The sequence below is a fragment of the Pempheris klunzingeri genome, chromosome 11 (assembly GCF_042242105.1).
Source record: "Pempheris klunzingeri isolate RE-2024b chromosome 11, fPemKlu1.hap1, whole genome shotgun sequence".
Lineage (NCBI taxonomy): Eukaryota > Metazoa > Chordata > Actinopteri > Acropomatiformes > Pempheridae > Pempheris > Pempheris klunzingeri.
The window spans coordinates 21,097,938-21,116,514 of NC_092022.1; the positions used below are offsets into that span (position 1 = coordinate 21,097,938).

At 40.1% G+C, this 18,577-nt stretch overlaps 1 protein-coding gene across 1 annotated transcript; it reads right to left on the minus strand.

The window, feature by feature from the left end:
• Positions 1 to 1,354: 1,354 nt before the first annotated feature.
• tmem269 (transmembrane protein 269) lies at positions 1,355 to 5,287 on the minus strand. The gene is made up of 5 exons (XM_070840047.1): positions 5,165 to 5,287; positions 4,364 to 4,461; positions 3,018 to 3,161; positions 2,725 to 2,925; positions 1,355 to 1,815 (listed from the first exon to the last, which is right to left on the minus strand). The coding sequence occupies exons 1-5, from the start codon at positions 5,203 to 5,205 to the stop codon at positions 1,706 to 1,708; spliced, it is 594 nt and encodes a 197-aa protein (XP_070696148.1). The 5' UTR covers positions 5,206 to 5,287; the 3' UTR covers positions 1,355 to 1,705.
• Between the last annotated feature and the right edge of the window lie 13,290 nt (positions 5,288 to 18,577).

Genomic DNA, 18,577 nt, shown 5'->3' on the forward strand with positions numbered 1-18,577 from the left:
GGACTTGGCGCCCCTAAAGTTTCAGAGTACAATTCACTTTTACGCCAGTGTCATAAATACGACTTGAGCCTCTCTTAGCTTCTCCTCTTAGCTTCCTACGTCAACATCGCCTTCAACCTCTTAGCCTCTACCATGATGTCTGTACTGAGAAAACCAAAGTATTTTCGTATTGCACAAAGTTGGTGGTGTGCGTGACGTAAAGCACTTTGCACTTTACCCGGGAGATCGTACCTGCTCAACCCAACTTAGATGGTGTGAGAACAGGCGTTTGTCTGCCCTCTACAAGTCAGCGTGCCATCTAAATGATTGTGAGGATGTTGTTTTATGGTAAAATAATTGCATAATGTTGCTTTAAGGGTAAATTCACGCTGAATCACATGAAAACTGCTGCTGCAGTTATGGGTCATGTTTTTTCCCCCAAAATCTCTTGTCTCCCATGTTTCAAATCTCATGTTGTATTTCTTTCTTTTTTTTAAAAATGCAAATCTCTTGTATTTCTTTTTGTTATCATTCGAACTTTTCCCAAATCTCTTGCGTCTCTCATGCTTCACATGCCACGTTGCATGTCTGACCACCACAGTCACTGATGTCACTGGACAACACCGGCCGTGACATCACTGAGTCAGCAGTGGTCAGAGGAGCGCTATGAGAGGTAACGGTGATCCAGTGTGGATTTACTATATAAACTGCAATGCCCTTTTAAAACAGAGGCAAACAAATACAACAGCCCAATAAAATCACAGAAGAAATATGGAAATCTAACATCTGGACAGAGTCGCAACTTGGTAAATAGCTAAAAAATCTCACAAACTAAATAAAAAAAAAAAAAAAAACAAGTCCCGAATTCACAGAAGCCAGGATTGGGGTCAGTTAATTTCAAGTCAAACATACATTCAAACAAATCAAACAATAGAAGTTATTCCTATTATTTGATACATCATGTCTGAAAGTTTCTTACTGTAGGTGACTACAAAATTTAAAAAAAAGTGAATTTTGAGGAAACCCATATCCTGAATGCTACGGAAGTGAGGTGACCCCAACCCTGATGCAAACACTAAAAGACAATTAACAGTTAATAGTGCTGTATGAACGTGTTATGGGTAAACCAGAAAGGACATGGAATTTTGAATCCCGATAATGCTGCTGAGAAATCATGCTGTATATTCGTATTTTAAAGGCCTCAACTACATACGGTAACAGTCGAACTGTTACTCTTTAAGCTATGCTCAACACTGTGGACAGCATGAGAGTTAAAATGTCCTGTGTGATGAACAAAATAAAAATATTTTAAAAACTAAATTAGAGGCAAAAATATTTTTGAAAGATTTGTAGTTATTTCAGATGAAATAATTTAATATCATATCCTGTGAGAAAATAATGTGCCCTACTGCCACGTGTTCACAACACTGATAAAGATAGAATTGATACTGAAGTACGGAGATTACACAGGAGAGAATGAACTGATGAAATGCAGTTTTCAGAACAAGCCATCCAACCCCTGGCTTCAACCTCGGTTCTGTCTTAGAGGTGTCACATCAAAGTAAAGGTTAAATAGAGCGAGTGTTCGCCTGTGGCGCATGAGCATGTTCAGCTTGGATCCTCCATGGCAGTAGGGAGCAGCAGCAGTCTGAGGCCTCAGTACACCCGGAGGGGCCAGAGGTAAACCTACAGTATTTTGGGGTTTTGGACAAAGCCAGCAGCCCTTTTACACTTTACTGCTCCAAAGGGATGTTGGGAACAAAATGTAGGAGACAGACCAGAGCAGGTAGTACACACATGCAGGGGGGAAGGAAGAGCAGAACACCATGACGACTCCTAGGGGGAAAAAAATTAAAAAGTTAAGGGGGAAAGCAATGAAAAATGACAAATGAAAAAGTGTACAGTGGTATGTATTGCCAGAAAAAAAATCCAAATTACTGATGATAATCCTCAAACCTCACTTTGTACAGTTTTCATCATAACTGCATACCGAACAAGAGTCCACAGCCTCATAGCCACGCTAGCAGTGCAATAAGGCTGCAGGCATAGTTACAGCAGTGCTTTGAGCTAAATGCTAATATCAGCATGCTAACATATTCACAATGATCATGCAAACATGCTAATGTTTACCAGCTATATTGTTTAGTATATTCACTATTTTTATCTCTATCATTTAGCGTGTCAGCCTACTAACATTTACTAATTATCACCAAACACAAAGTAGAGCTGAGGCTGGTGGGAACGTCATTATCCAGGCTCCGGATAATATTTATTACAATTTGTCGGGACAGGAACATGAATTATATGCCAATCCTCCCATTAATTGTCAATTAGAGACAGTTCGTTTCAACCACAAATGTGAACCTGCTGGTGGCACCAGAGGAGAAGTCAGGGGATCATCAAATCATTGGAGTAAATCATTCATCCATTTAGAACTGAGAGTATTGAGATTTATATGGATTCATCCCCATGCCACCATGAACGTTTGATGGCTATCCGCCAAATAGTCATTGAGATTACAAATTAAGTTCCATTCACCTCCATTATACTGGGGTGGTGGCAGAAACAGATATGTTAAAACCTCTTAAAACCAAAACTATCTATATGGCTGGATCTGACATCTGATGGAGTGACATCTGATTTCAAAATGCACTTCTAATATGAATAAATTGCTTTAATCATCAACTCTTTTCCAAAAGAGAAGTGAATATTGGATTTTTTTTTTTTTTTTTTAAAAGACTTTACCTCCAGCATAGACTGCTTTCTTCCAGGCCTGGGACTCAAGCACTCTGTCATGGGGGTAGAAGTTCTGACTGATCATAAAGAGGATCATAGCCACTGCGATGACCCGCAGCAAGGCCATGTTTCCCCCTGACAGCAGAGAGGCACTGGCCAGGATGGCTGAGGAGTATATGCAGGGCAGGCCGCGGTACATGAACGGGATCCCTGTAGGCCAAAACAACAATAAATGTCTCCCAAATCCTATAACTATGGGTGGACACATACAAATGAAAAGAACAGCATACAGAATCACTTACCACTTGAGAAGAAACAGAGGCGGACAAACACAGACAGGACGTAACACATGCACAGGATGTTGTCCAGCAGGTCAGATGTCCTTAGAAGCAACGACGTGGCAATCCCAAAGGTCGTGAAGTCGGCAAAATCGTCCAGCTTCGCACCTGAACGTGAAAAAGAAAAATGTGATGAAATGTGTCTCTGGGATGTTCTTGCAGAGATATGAATTGTGTTGGCATTAGGACTCACTGACAGAGCTGGTGCTAAAAATATTGTATTCTGAATAATCTGCTTAGCACCAACTGTCCGATTGTTACACTTCTTTCCATCCAACAGTGCCTTAGTCATGAGTTTACTTTCTATCACAGCCGGTGACGATAAGTTATCAACTCTCCAGTATGGTCACTGCCAACGTTACTGACATGTGACAGTGGGAAATGTAAGTGCAAAAGTCTCCAAGTGGAAATTTCAGTGTCAGCCCAACGGGTGGCCATTCTATAAACAACATTCTCCCACTGCCTCGTCTCTTTATCCCTCAGGAGCACCGAGCATGTTTTCAGCAGATGAGGACGAGGTGATTCAGGCCACTGCTCAACTGAACGAGGTGGAATTCCACAGCCCAGGGTCAACAATTTTAGCAATTTCAGATATGCAGAGAACCCAAAGCAACGGGATAAAATAGACAATTGGAGCGTGATCCCGTGGAATTAGGCTGCTTAATCAGAAAGTGATTGTTCATTTGACAAAATACGTGGGGGGCACAACAACATCCACCTGCAAAGTCATGCAGAAAAACCCTGTCGGGACACAAAGCCCCCTGAAATGTGCAGCCAACGATGTATTGTGATGCACTGAGAGCTATTTTGGGCTTGGGAGAAAATGTGAACTTTTGCACTGGAAGCAATGTTAAAACAGCTGTTTTTGCCTCTTCGTATGTATGTATATATATATATATATATACGTCACTCTGATCTTTGTGAAAACAAGCCATAGTGGTACATTATTCTGTGCTGCATATTTGTACTGGATACCTGTTATTCAAAGACGGGGCAACAAAGAGGATTTCGTGCCATTCACACTCAAACCTCAAGCCTGAAACCTCCTTAGAAACATAAAGGCAGCTGAAAAGGCAGTGATTCAATGAAGCTAAAATTACTTTACATAAAATATGTATGATTTGTCTCTTTGAGACTTTGTAAGACTATCCAGAGTATTTCAGAGGCAGAGTTTCCTTTTGCTTGTTCCTTTTGTTTTGTGACTTTGTGCGGCCAAATTAGAAAGTCCAGACAAAGGACTGTGGAGCAGGCCCTGCCAACAGCCCGTTTGGAGTTTATCTTTGGTAAGAGCTATTGACCACAACACTCACCCAGTGCAGAGCAGGCATCGAGTCGCCTGGCAACTGCTCCATCTGCCAAATCCAGCAGGTAGCCAATGAGAACCAGCCAACATGCAGCATGATGGTGCCTGAACAAAACAAGTGAGTGTTAGCTTTAGCTATTCGATGACAGCAACCCATTTCAAAGGGTGAAATATTTGCAAGTTCTCACCAGTGGAAAAGAGCTGAAACTAGTGCTGGGTAGAGTTCAACAGTGATACAAATGAGGTTAAATAATTATGTTTCTTCTGTAAAGAATTATCATCTTTAAGTTGAGTTTTTTTGACACCGTGATGGCATTTTCTTATGTGCACTTGCTTGTGCATCTTTACATTAAGCTTGGAACAGCTCATCTAAGTAAGGACAGAAATGTGGCGTCATTATAAGCACTGCTTTATACTGTACGGTGGCCCTGAAAGCGAAATACTACACTGGATGAAAGTATATAAATACAGATGCAACATTTCACAAAACAAACAAAAAAAAAAATCATCAGAAATTATTTTTTCATATTTGAAATTCTGAATTTTTCTGAATGTTTTCCGAAATGTCCTTGCGTTATCCACTTTGAAATTTTTTCTTTTTTAATGTTTTCTAAATTTGTGACACCTTGCTGATTTCCATGGTGCGTTTTCTATTTTATGTTTTAGCCCTCAGGGTTACCGTAATTTCTAAATTCAAAATGTTTGGGATTACAGTGATTACGACTAAGCTATAGATATTTTCCTTCCTGCAGTTTATCCCGTCTAAGGTCTCAGATAAATCAAATCCAATAATGGTGTTTTGACTCACCCATTAAGACTGCTGAGAATGGAGGCCATGCCCATGACCATGTTGGCAACTGACAGAGCATTAGCTGCATGTTTACGCGCAAACTCCTTGATCTGGAGTCCTGTGGCCTGATCACTCACAAAGAGCTTGTTGGTGCACTGGAAGAGACCTGAGACCACACAACAGCAGCAGTTAGTAGTTGTCTGTGTTGGGTCAATAACCTCTGCTGTGGTTTAAGAAGCTAAAGCTAACAGCTAAATCCCTACTGTGGTCGGGAGACCATACCAGCTGACCTTTTTCATGAAGGTGTCGAAATCGGAATAGTTTACTAGTTATATCTCAGTTTGAGTCAAGTAAGAGGAAAAGTGCATCAAAATTATGAAAGCAATCTTAATGATAACTTTTAATCTTACCCGCCATAACTGAAAAGTAATGTTTTTTAGTCCATCTAGTGGGAATCCATAGTGCAGGATATTGTAGCAAATTGCATATGTGTGTTTCTTTTTTTTTTTTAAACTGCATTTAATGCAAAATATTACTTTGAAACTGATTCCCCCGTCTTATGTAAAAGAAGCATCACTTACCAAGACGTATGTTTATTGGACGGAGACCGACCTTACGATACACTCATCCACTTTCAGATCACTAAAATGCATTTGTTACTGTACATTCAGTCAGGGCTGCGCAGCCTACAGCATGCAACATTAAAAAGTGCCTCATTATCTACTCATTACATTGTCAATAATATCTATAAGTACAATAAGTACATTACACATATTTGTTACACTGTTACAGAAAAAAAAACAGCCACAATGACATGCAGTAAACGTCAATATCAGCAGAAAGGAAAGGAAAAATGTCAAAAGGATACAATGTCTGAAGAAGATGCATGTGAAGTGTTAGCACTCAACTGCGGTCTTATCAGGGGGTAAATTAACACAAATACTGGTGTGGGGAACAGGCTATGAACATAGGGGACTAGCACATACACCACTGGCTATGGTGACAGTGAGTTGGACCAACTGCATTGACACATACCAGACGTGAGATCAATTAGCCTGTTAGCTCTGATCAACATAGTGACCTGAGACAAGGACATGGCAGCAGCACTAACATAGCTAGCTGTTCCAGACCTTTAATACCACTGCAGCCTAGGCTTTAATGGATTGTGGCAAAAGAGATAATTCTACAAGCTCTCGCGGTTTGCTTGTTATTATAAGACACAGTTTATACTGAAATATTTATCTGCATGGGGTTATGTTGCCAATAGTAGTAGTTTAATTAAGCCACATGTAGGCTTAAAGTGTAACTTGTAATAATAAAAGAGATAAGTTTAGTTGTTTTGAGGCAGAATTTGCAGAATGAACAATACTTAGAGCTGCATCTTAGTCAGCAAGATGAAATGACTGCTGACACGGGCTCACACCAGCCAAAAACTGCCTCTGCCCCGACAAAGCTGCGATGGTTTTTAATGAAGTCAAACAAAGAAATCTTTGTTTTCCATCTGCCTCCTCTCTTGTGAGTTTATTACTTTTCTCTCAAGTCATAGTACTGTCCAAGACAGAATGCACAGATAATGACCTGCAAAATTTAAATATTTTTAAATGTTGCAGTAGCAACCCTTCAAGTGCTTTTCACCCTGAACTTCCTGTGATTCCAAAGCCAGGCGAGTTCAAGAGACTCTTCATCTGAAAGAAAACAGCGTATGAGACACAGCAACAAGCCAACAATAACTTACACTTTTACTTGACAGCATGCTTCTTACTTTTTAGACAAGTCATAACCTGGCATTTTGAATTATAATCTCAAAATGTTTTCATGGGTAAACACAAGACATCAGTTAATGCAGATCTGCACTTTTCTGAAAATCACACAACTGCCAAGTCTGTTAGATGAACATTTAGGTTAATTCACTTTTGTCAGAGTCAGTACCATCAGAGAGCTCCATGAGCTGCTCCATGTGAATTAAAGTCTGTGGGGTCGCAGATCTTATGGTCAGGCTTTACTCTGACCACTTCATACAGTGTCTTGGTAACTAATAAAAAGGGGACAAAGCCAGAGCCTGACACACGGTCAATTTCAGGCAGGTCTCTATTTGTGGATTGCTCCCTAATGACTCCAAAGCATCATGGGACGGCCCTTGTTATGTAACACCCTGCTATGTTACCTGGTAACGACTAAAAAAGACTAAACGAACAACAAGGAAAACAATTCACATCAGGGATGATCTGAAGTGAACCGAGTGAAGAATATAAACTTTTTACATTCTGACCGTGTAAACTGTATTATGTGATATGAGATATAGTGAAAATAAATGGCAAAAAAACGTAATTAATTCCACATAAAATGCATCAGTCATTCAACATTTATTGCTGTACATTCTATCAGGCATAGTTTGTGAATCGGTAATGTAATTTCACAGAATGCACTAACATGAATGCCTATTTTTATCTGACAAAACAACACTGAATAACTCCAAACTATCCTCAAACTGTGTGTCAGTGCAGTACAGTGTATGTATGTGCACTGTAGCAGTGGACGGTTTCACTCACATGGAGTGATGAGTGAGTCTTGATATGTACCTGCACAGAATTTATAATAGTTGCATATTATACCTGCAATACATGCACCATAAACTACATGGCTCATGTGTATTCTTTGGTTAACTGCACAAAATGAATGACTCATCCCATTTGATTCACTCCAAACATCTTTAAAACTCCCCCTGCACACTCGTGAATGTTGCCCTGCCTTAAAGATGATTCAAGAAGACGGCTCGGCTTTAATCTCTGGCGCCCATGCCCACGTAGGTAGGGTACACAGTAATCCAGATTATGAAACTGAGATGAGATTGAGAAACAAGTACCTACCAGAGGAGGGCGTCAGGAGGATCATGATTGAGTCTGGCTCACAGCACATCAGCTGTAAATTAAAAATCAAGAGCGCTTACTTATATGTGCATTACATGCATGAATGATGACCACTGACCCATGCATACAGAACATTTTTATCATAGTATATACATTTTGACTATTATCTCTGAAGATTATCTGAAAGTCAGCAATACAATATTTTACTACAAAGTCATCCAACACACAGTCCCCAATAAAAAATTTAGATAATCAGTTCTGGCACCCATATTTCCTCAAATTTAGCGTAACTGTCACCAGCTCCAAATCTGTTTCCTGTATGGATATTCTTCTCTCAGGTGCATCACTTAAGGAAGTTGATGAACTTGTTAGACCTACTGAGGGGTTTAATGGCTGGGGTATCATATGGCGGCTACTATTAACAACAAGCTCTCCGACCTTGCTCGTTTACGTTTTGCGTAAATTAAAATTACACCAGTAAAAAAAAATGCTTCATGCTTCCCAAATCGTTTTCACTAAACCACTTGCTGCTTTCCACTTTACAGCTGCTCAGCGGGGGCCTGAGTGCGCAGCGCTCCATCCTCAGCACCAGTCCTGCACACCGCACTGAGGCGCCAGGCGGCCCACACCCACCCCCAAAAAAACACATAATCAGAGGCATGAGAACAGCAATCCACTAGTTTTAACAACAGGTGCATATGTGAAGGTGCCTAATACCCGCATCTGTACGAAAAGGCTGGAGAAAGGGGCCTAACTGCGTCACAGCCGACCAACTAACAGCACAGCGTGCATTTCGTCCTAAAAAATACGCATTCGGCATTGACGTGAAGATGCAGCTGCCAACACACGCGTGAAGTGCTTCTCATCTTACCTGATGGGACCTCCAAAGATAAGCCTACACAGTCTAGACAAGTCCAGTGATGGAGACGTCTAAAGGCGCACGTACACTCCGGACCTTATAGTCTGTCTTTTCGTTACTATTTCACCCACAGTGCTGTTTGTTCTCTTAACTGACTCGTGTGTTTGGAGCAGCCACGCTTGTCAGCAGCATGTACGGGACATATGGCCGTTTACCTGTCAACTTCACAGCCGCTATTTCAGCGCGTCCTTTTAAAGACCAAGGATAAATCCGCTGGAATATTCCACCGGAAATGACGCCCCCGCTGCTTCTAGCTTTTTCCATAATATTGATGGACGATTGTTTGATGTCATGGAAGTAAAATGCGCACACAAACCACAAGAATGTGCCCAGAATGAAAGAAGTAGGGAGCCGATCCTTCATTCTTTTACGCGTACGAACAAAAGATGTTGTGATAAAAATAAAAAAAAACAACCCCATCAGGATGCAGCACACTCACGTTTCGTTGAAATTACTCTTGCGATGAACTCCAGCTGTAATTATTATTTGGATATCAAGACCATGAAGCACAATGAGGCAATAAAGCCACAGCTGAGCGTTACGGTGAGCCTCCGGGGAAATTGTCACATGATGCTATTAGCCTATAATATTCCCACTTTATTGTTTTCAAGATGCTGTCGCGTCAGCAGCATGTTTGCATATTCACGAAGACCTAAAAATGTAAATGACACTTCTGCGCCGATAATAAGCCTTCTGTGGAAGATAAATGGTAAAAAATAAATAAATAAAAAAATGGAATTTGTTCTTGTCATGATGTTGCTGCCCTTCGTCCTCTCACAAGGCAGAATGAACAAACTTAGTGCACACCCCCATGAACACATAACGTTTTGACAATGTCCTCACCTTAATGTGTTGGAATTAAAGTTAGGTTAGAACTCATATGAGAAAAAAAAAAGAAGAATTTTCATTTATAGATTTCCACTGCAACCTCTGGGATTATAATAAGTGAACTTTAACAACTTAACTTAGTCAGTTATGAACAAACTCGTGCACACATTCATGATCCTCACGTCACAAGATGACTTCACTTATGTTGACACCTGTTTTTCAGACTTGCTGTTCAATCTATGCCTTTTTCTTTTCTTTTCTTTTCTTTTTTTTTTTTTTTTTACCTAAAGGTCCTAGTTTTGGGGATAAGGAAGTGGAATAACACATTATAATAGATAGATAGATAGATAGATAGATAGATAGATAGATAGATAGATAGATAGATAGATAGATAGATGTGCAGGTACTGCAAATGTAAGGTAAAAGCAAAACTGCAAGAATAATGGTAACTGTAGATAATATAAAATACAACTAAAGATTTAAGATAAATATACAAACAAATACAAATTGTCCATTATCTTGTGAGCAATAATTGAAATATTTGCACAACTGATGCTTAATGAGGGCACAGATCATTTGAAATGATGCCACATTTTTGTTTGTATGGAATATTATATATATTATACTTCCAAGATGGCACCGCACAAGTGGCAGACTGTTACAGCAGCTCTCGCTACAACTCAAATGCACTTTATAAGAAAGGACAGAGCGGACTGTGTCTGCTCAGGTCTGTTGGAGTGCAGGGGGCACTGCTTAAAACCTTCTATGACTCTATGCCAGCTCTGTCCTGGGTCAATGAGACTCAACGACTCCCACCCCATGAAGGACACACTGAGAGCACTGGAGAGCTCCTTCAGCGACAGACTCCTCCACCCTCAGTGTGTGATATCACAGGTCCTTCCTTCCTGCAGCTGTCATACAACCAGCACTGCTCCCGGTAGACCACACTGCACCACAACTGATAATAACAAAACTATAGTCTGTACACCAACTGTGCAATATATTCATTCATCTTTTTACCCCACTTCACAATGTACAATACTGTGTTATATCTCCCCCTTCTTTTTTTATATTCCCCCTTTGTATATCATATTGTTTCTATTTTTTACTACTTCAAATACTTTTAAACTCACAGGTGAGCATGTAGTTATACTTACATATTAATCAGAATATATATAACACAATAATTCTAACATGAAAATATTTTACTAGTTACAACTAATTGGTTAAATGTGAATGTCAGAACTTAACCTACATGTAAAGTGGTCCCTGCTCTTTGATCGATTCACTGTACGGACCACACAAGCACAGATGAACACATGCATGTGCAAATGAGCAAATATGTGGAATATAACTTTATCTTTGAATAGTGATTTATGATTATTTATTTATTTTACCTCGATGTGTGTCTTTGGTCATGAAAATAAAACCATCTGTCAAACATATAGTAAAATATGCTCTTGACTCTGATGAGGGAAACACCAAAAACATTACATCCGGTACATCTGATCAAAATACACAGCACTGATCTGGAGGCCCTGATGATATTTAGGGGCTTTCCAGCTGTCTGAAGTCTGCATCAGGAAACTTATATTCCATTCACGTGTGCATATCATGAATATGCATGACCTAGCGAGTATTGTAAAAAAACACACAGTTCCCATCCTGTTTCTAAGGAAGCGGCCCTCTAATGTGAGAAGGAGGCTGAAATAACCACAGCTTGGAGAAATTATGTGATAATCTTCTTCTTTTATGACAACATTTATTATCATTGCAAAACACACAAGAAGAATTACCTTTGTGTGTATTTGCTTTCTTCTCCAAGTCTTGAGGAGACACTGTAAGCTAGTTGGAATGAGACTCGGTTGTTTAAATTGAATCCTACAAGACAGAACACACAATGCTGCAACATACGCTAAATATGATAAAGGTTGATGGTTATCTTCTTAGAATTCACTGCACATCCTGCTCCAACAGTAAATCCCTTTAAAAAAAAATGCTGATGGTTCACACTGAGCAGAAATCCAGTGGGCATGTAAAGCGGACCTTGTAGTCTTGACAGCGTTTTCCACCAGGCTGCTCAGCATTCACACAGGCGAAGCCATGACTAGCATCATATCTGAAAAATATTTAGCAAGCAAACTGTCAAGGGGGCACTACGCAAACGTTACACATGGATGTCATCGTGCCATCACAAGGAGGAGTGTGATACTAAATCACAGGGCGCACATTTAAAGGACTAATTCGACATTTTGGCAAATACCACTCTCAGGTCTGGATGGGGAAATATGAAGCCACCACCAGCAGCAGGATAGGCTAGCTTAGCTTAGCTTAGCATAAATACAAGAAACAGAGGTCAACAGCTAGCCTGCCCAGCTCACTAACATGTTATGCTTCATGTTTTCATCCACACAAAGAGTGAAGTATAATAGTAAAATATGGTGTAGTCTATTGGAGTAATGTCACTGACTAAATCTTGGCTAGTTGCAGTCACTTCCTGTTTACTTGCCAAGAAATGGTGAGACAAAGCCGGGCTAACTGTTCCCCCTGTTTTCAGTCTTTATGCTAAGCTAAGCTAACTGGCTGCTGTTGGTAGCTTTACATTTACTGTACAAACATGAAGGTGGCATCAATATTCTCATCTATCTATCTATCTATCTATCTATCTATCTATTACGCAAGTGAAATAGTGTATTTTCCAGTAAGTCAAACTATCATTTTAAAACTAATTAACTCATTAACAAAGTAGTAACACAGCGTTTCTTCCAGTCAGTATTCATGTAGTGATGTAATTATTGTCTACAGAATGCCTACAAGTTATATGACATGACATTGCTCTTTAAGTGCTGACACACTATAATGCCAGTTTTTCTTAATCTATCAATACTTGGCGGCGTTGTTGTCTGTCTCACAACTCACACTTGAAAGACGTCACCGGTCCTGTGCGCAGGGACACCAGACACTGTCATGGCTTCAATGGCCACAGGCTGGGAGCACATCTCACTGGGATGTAGCATCTGCAGCTGGAGGAGGGTCTCATAGTCCCCCTGCATTGTGGGATTGTCCAGGTCAAACCAGCGTGTCCTACAACCTGCCAAAAAGTGAAAAACATTGAACAGTTATAGGTGTATGGAGACTGTGACATCAGATTTAGATATTTATATTAAGATACTGCTGCAAAATGGATCCTACTTGCATGAAAACTTACCCTGACAGAAATCTGAGGGGCAAGTCAGCATCACTTGATAATCCTCACACTGTTTACTCCTCTGCTTTGCATTGATGCATGCAAACCCAAATGTGACATCATAGCTGGAATATAATAAAGAGCCGAATGAAAGGCTGCTTGACTGAATAAAAGCCGCATCAAACCTGTATTTTTCATATAAAACCAGCGTGCTTACGATAGGAAGGTGTCTCCAGTGTGTCTTGCAGACATTCCACTTGTTGTCCTGGCCTCAATGCTGATTGGGTTTCTACAGACTTGACCTGGGAAAGTTTTCAGTAGCTGATGTATGGACTCCACATCACCCTCGTCTGTCGAGTTATCACCATTTAGCCATTGCGTTCGACACTGCTCTGACACTGAGTGGAAATTACAAATGGATACATGTTTACTGGATTTCTGCACAAATGAGAATTGTAATTTTTGGGAAAGCGGGGGTAGGGTTATCTTTTTCTTACCCCATATTTTTATTTTATTTCCTTACCTTGACAGAACTCTTTTGGACATGTAAATCTGACTCTGTAGTCGTCACAAGTCCTGCTCCCCTGGTCTGCATTTACACAGGCAAACCCATAGGTGGCATCATAACTGCAACAAAGAATGAGAGGAGGGTGATGAGTGAAGGCCATGACCCCTACCTCTTTAGGTTTTCAGTTTTGACTGATATTGTTGCTCTCACTTTAAAAAGGTATCGGAGGTGTTGGAGGCAGGCTCCCCAGAGATGGTCTGGACCTCGATGGCTATTGGCTGATGGCAAATTTCGCTCGGGTATATCTCAAGGAGGTCACTGAGGACCTCATAGTCTCCGTTTCCCGCTGGGTCATCATGATCAAACCAGCGCGTCCTACACTCTATGAACAATGCAGAATCAAACCCACATTTTGGGTGTTTTTGCATGTTAATACGCCACCATGAAAAGAGAGAGCTCAACCCTAAATGCTGTCCGTTTAAACGAATGTCTGATTTTTGTTGTTGTGCCACATACCTGAGCAGAACTGTCCAGTGCAGGTGAACATGACCTTGTAATCGTCACACTGCCTCCATTTCTGTTCAGAGTTAAGGCAAACAAGGCCCTCTGATGCATCGTATCTGTAAAACACAACCACCCCGTCATAATGCTACACTCGGCTTGAGTTAACCATCAAAACATCCACAGTGGTATGGTAATCGACTGTTTCATCACTTTCAAAAGATCCTCTGCAAGTCATCAACTCTAGTTGAACAGTTGACAAGTTTACAACATATTTTCCAAAATCATATATGTGGCCAATCATTTGACCAAACATTTCCTCACACAACTTGTCCAATCACAGCCGTTAACGTTCATTTTTGATGAATGCTAACATGTATTTTGGCCCATGCTAAATAATTGCAATTTTTTCCTGGAACAGCGGAAAGAACATCATATAGAGGATCCTATTAATATTATGAAAAATATACTACAAGTGAGTCAGGACTGCAACAACTTAGATTCTTAGGAACAGTCGTGTTAATATCTGAAAGGCAAACAGTTTTTCAATGTAATGTCATGCAAAACAGTACAGTAAGTATTTCTCAATGATGATGATTAAAAATGTTGTATGTAAGTCATTGGAAATTTTCTCCCCTCACGCTGATGAGTCATACCTAAATCATCAGTTACTTGATGTCAAATCAGTAAAGTAAAAGTTACGTCTTTACGTGTGGAAAGTGTTCTTGGTGTGCTGTGACTTGATTCCAGCAACCGTCCGAGCCTCCATGTCCACTGGGCTGGAGCAGATCCTCGTCCAGTGCTTCCTCCTCAAGTCACTCAAGAGCTCTGAGTCCCCGTCTGTGGAAACGTCCCCGTCATCAAACCAGGCTGTGTTACAAGCTGCAGAGGGGGAAGGTTAGATCTTAGATCTTAGAAATCTGCTGTACATCAATGCTTTGTTTCAGGCAATAATAATGATAATAATAATAATAATAATAATAATAATAACATTTCTTACTTTCCAGAGCAGTGGCGAAGAAATGACGGCCTGGAAGAAGAAGAGGTCTTTTTGTAAATTTCGTTTTTTGTTTCTGATAAATAAATGTTTTTTATGAAATAATAAGAAATCATATTACCTGATGCTAGAAGACACCAAACTGCGAGGCTCTAAAATAACAAAGTTCAAGGGAAAAGCAAAGAAATCACTTGTATGCACCATGAATATACAACTTTAAACTGTTGGAAATGCATAAAATCAAAGTACCTTAAAGACCAACATGGTTTTCTATTCTGTAATCTTGAGGAGAGAAAATAGAAAAAGTCCACGTGCACTCAAGTTCTTCATGAAAGTGAGGATAAAATGTCCTTTGGATGTTGGGCTCACAGAGTTGGTCTCATGTGGAAAACAGTGTGTCCACTGGAAGTGCGATACATGTGTGACATGGGTTAAACATGGTGCAGACAGCACGGACATGTCCTGCTCCACCTCATCATCACCTTTTGGTTTAGCATCAAACCAATAGGGATCCTGTGGTGTACAATATCTCTGTGCTCCTGCTCCTCCCACAGAGGTTGAACCTCGTGGTGTTCTTCGGTAATGAGTAGCATGTCATGGAGCAGTAAGCAGCACCACAAACCACCACTGCTCCTTTCAAGTTCATGTTTCTTCCTTAGTTCCTTCTTCCTCCACTTCTCTGTGGGGTTTGACTGTATGAGGGATTTTCTAAACAAAAAGACTAGCAGGCTGAAACTAAACTCCGATGTATTGTTGTGTGGGTTATTAGTATTCATTTTTCAGTACAGAATGTCTGTGTAAATGCATGACTGTAAATAGCAAAGAAGAGGTTCTGAGGCTCTTTGTCTTTTATTTCAAAGATGCCTTTAAATGCATTAAAAACTTTGAAGTTGCCAATCACTGTACTGTCTAAAATGACCATTTTTATAGCTGTAATATCTTTTTATCTATTAATTTATGTGTATTCATTCTTTTCTTTTCTCAAATCATCATATTTTAAAAACAATATTCAATACTCACGCCCATATGAGCAGTATATTGGAACAGTTTTTCCTTGCTATTCATTCTTCCTGTCATATAGACCATTAAAACATAAAGAAAGGTATTCAGGACTTTGGAAAATACCGACTTGATTTGACTAACTTAGATTTCTGAAGCCTCATTGTAGCTTTTCTGTCCCCCATCACTTCCTCTGGAAGCACATTAAGAAGGGATCTCCATATGGCCAGTGTGGGAAAGAGGAATGATTACCGTGAACACATGGACTCATGGACATGCGAGTATTGCCATAAGGTAGGCACTCCAATGACAAAGCCATTTTTTTTTTTAATCTCTACCTGCATTATGGTCCATTAAAAATACCTTATCCTACTTTCTTTCTTTCTTCATGCAGCGTCTGACTTGTTACCGATGTTGAATGTTTGACCGACACATTCAGTTTTTTATGTCAGCAGTTCAACGAGCATTTGATACAAACTTGTGTTAAGTCATGAAGACATCGTCATGTTTTGAGAGCGGGAGAACTGAATCACAAGACAGAGAGAGCAACATGACACACGTATATGACAAAGCAGGCCATCTAACAGATTCAGTCTTATGTGCTTAAGGATAAAACCTATAAACTAAAAGAGACTTCTGTAAGTATTTAAATTTGAATGAATGATTTGTTAACCCTCCAGAGTCTTGGGGTAAAGTGGCCGTTTTTTTACTACTTTTCATTTTACCTTTGTGTTTCCCATTAAAACTGTTTAGCTTGCTTTCTTTGTGTTTGTGTCTTTGACGCCGACGGGCGGTCCGAGACTCTGAAGAGTTAAACTTGTTTTTGATACCAACCTTGAGGACTGTGTCTCACTCCCATTCATTCGAAAAGGTCAGTGTCAAAGCCAAAGAGTCTTCCTTTATTATGCTTTGGGCAGACATGTATCGGGTACCTGCACAGTCAGATTGAAAGGTCACCTGTTGAAAGTCACTATTGAGTTTCTGTAGATAACAATTGAGGTGTTGGGCAAGGTCCCAAGGGCCCAAGGCCCTGCTGTTAAATGTCACTGAAAGAAAGGTATACAATAACCGGCATTTGTGTAGAATAAGTGCTATCTGCATGACACCGTGACTTAGCACACCCAGGTAGGAGATATGATATTAGGCCTTCTGACCGATTTTATTATTGATTCAAGTGTGTTTCAGTATCATATGAGATGATGATGAGATCTTATTTCTGCCCCGAATTCATTTTAGTTTGGCACAAGGACACAAACAGTTACAGTAATTCAACCTTGCTGAAGACAGGATGACCGTGGTTCAGTGTGTCATGTACAGGTTTCCTAACTCCACTAACGGGCCTTAGCTCATGGATTTATTTGGTGCTTTCAGCATCTAAGTGCCTGAAAAGTCGGGAATGTGTTTGATTTAACGTGCAGTCTGGAGATTTTGTGCATTTCCATTAAAACGGTCAACTGTGAGCTGGAGAGATCGCCATAATATGGGTCAAGCTACACAAACACTGGATCTTACACTTCCCATGATACAACTTGCCCACACCCTTCAAAAATCACAGCTCTAGTTTGTAACCCAGACTTTCTGACTTTTAGTTTCTAAGCTCAAACAGAGATGAACCCTGGTGACATCAGTAGAGGTCATTTAAGACTTTAAAAAGCTGCCTCCAGAGCCCCAAAAGACATTATACAGGGTTTTTGTACTCCCCATAACAAGTGCACTGATATTCATGTGTAAAATTGATGCAAGTGTCTCACTCTGCAGCATCATGCTGTCTTAAACCCATTAAGGTAAATATATGTATTACTTGTGCAGAGAAAAGGAAATCATACAAACCCAAGACGTGACAAGACATTTTATGAAGATTTTTTTTATTTTTTGTATGGATTTACTAAAGATACACTACAAGACTCTGAAGTTTTCCAGCATCAAGCAAGTGAATTATTCTGTTCAGTGTAAATGTAAGAAACGTATGAAATAAGTCAGACAAACATCGTAAACATTTGGTTGTGTGAGAGTGATGATCTATTAATTGCGAAGTGGCCAAATGAGAAATCAGTTTTGCCAAAAAAGAAGAACCAACAAGAAGACAAAGGGCTCAGCTTTGGGAAGGATGGCAGATCAGTGAGACCACATGTGGTGTAAAACTGAGGTAAACAATGGACCCCAAGTCTCAGTGCAGTGATATTCTCTTACATAACAACCAGAATGTGACCGTGAAAACTGAGCCACCACAAACCCACCTCTGTCCTGTCACCCTGTGGCACAAAATCCTCTGATACACTGACAGAAGATTAGTCCTAATGTTTATGCACAGGTAACCCCCCCACCCTGTCTCTCTGAGGAGGAGGGGGCTTCTAATCTGGTTACATAACTGCACCCTGTTGTCACTGACGTTGTTCTGTCTGCTTCAGGATGAAGTGTCAGCAGAACCGAACTGTTTAACTCTGTTCTACATAACCTTTGCACTGTATTATGTCTGACTAACCGCAACATTCTTATATTAATCACTTGTACAGAATATTCATAATGCACAGTAATGTACACTGCTGTTATGACACTGTACTTTCTATAGAAGCGATGAGTACACTATCACTGTCACTATTGACAACCTACTTAACCGTGTCTTTT

Coding starts and splice junctions, on each gene's coding strand:
- tmem269 (XM_070840047.1), bottom strand. CDS start 5,205: ATGGTCATGGGCATGGCCTCCATTCTCAGCAGTCTTAATGG. Junction 4,462..5,164: donor ATTCTCAGCAGTCTTAATGG/GTGAGTCAAAAC, acceptor TGTTTTGTTCAG/GCACCATCATGCTGCATGTT. Junction 3,162..4,363: donor CGATGCCTGCTCTGCACTGG/GTGAGTGTTGTG, acceptor TTTCACGTTCAG/GTGCGAAGCTGGACGATTTT.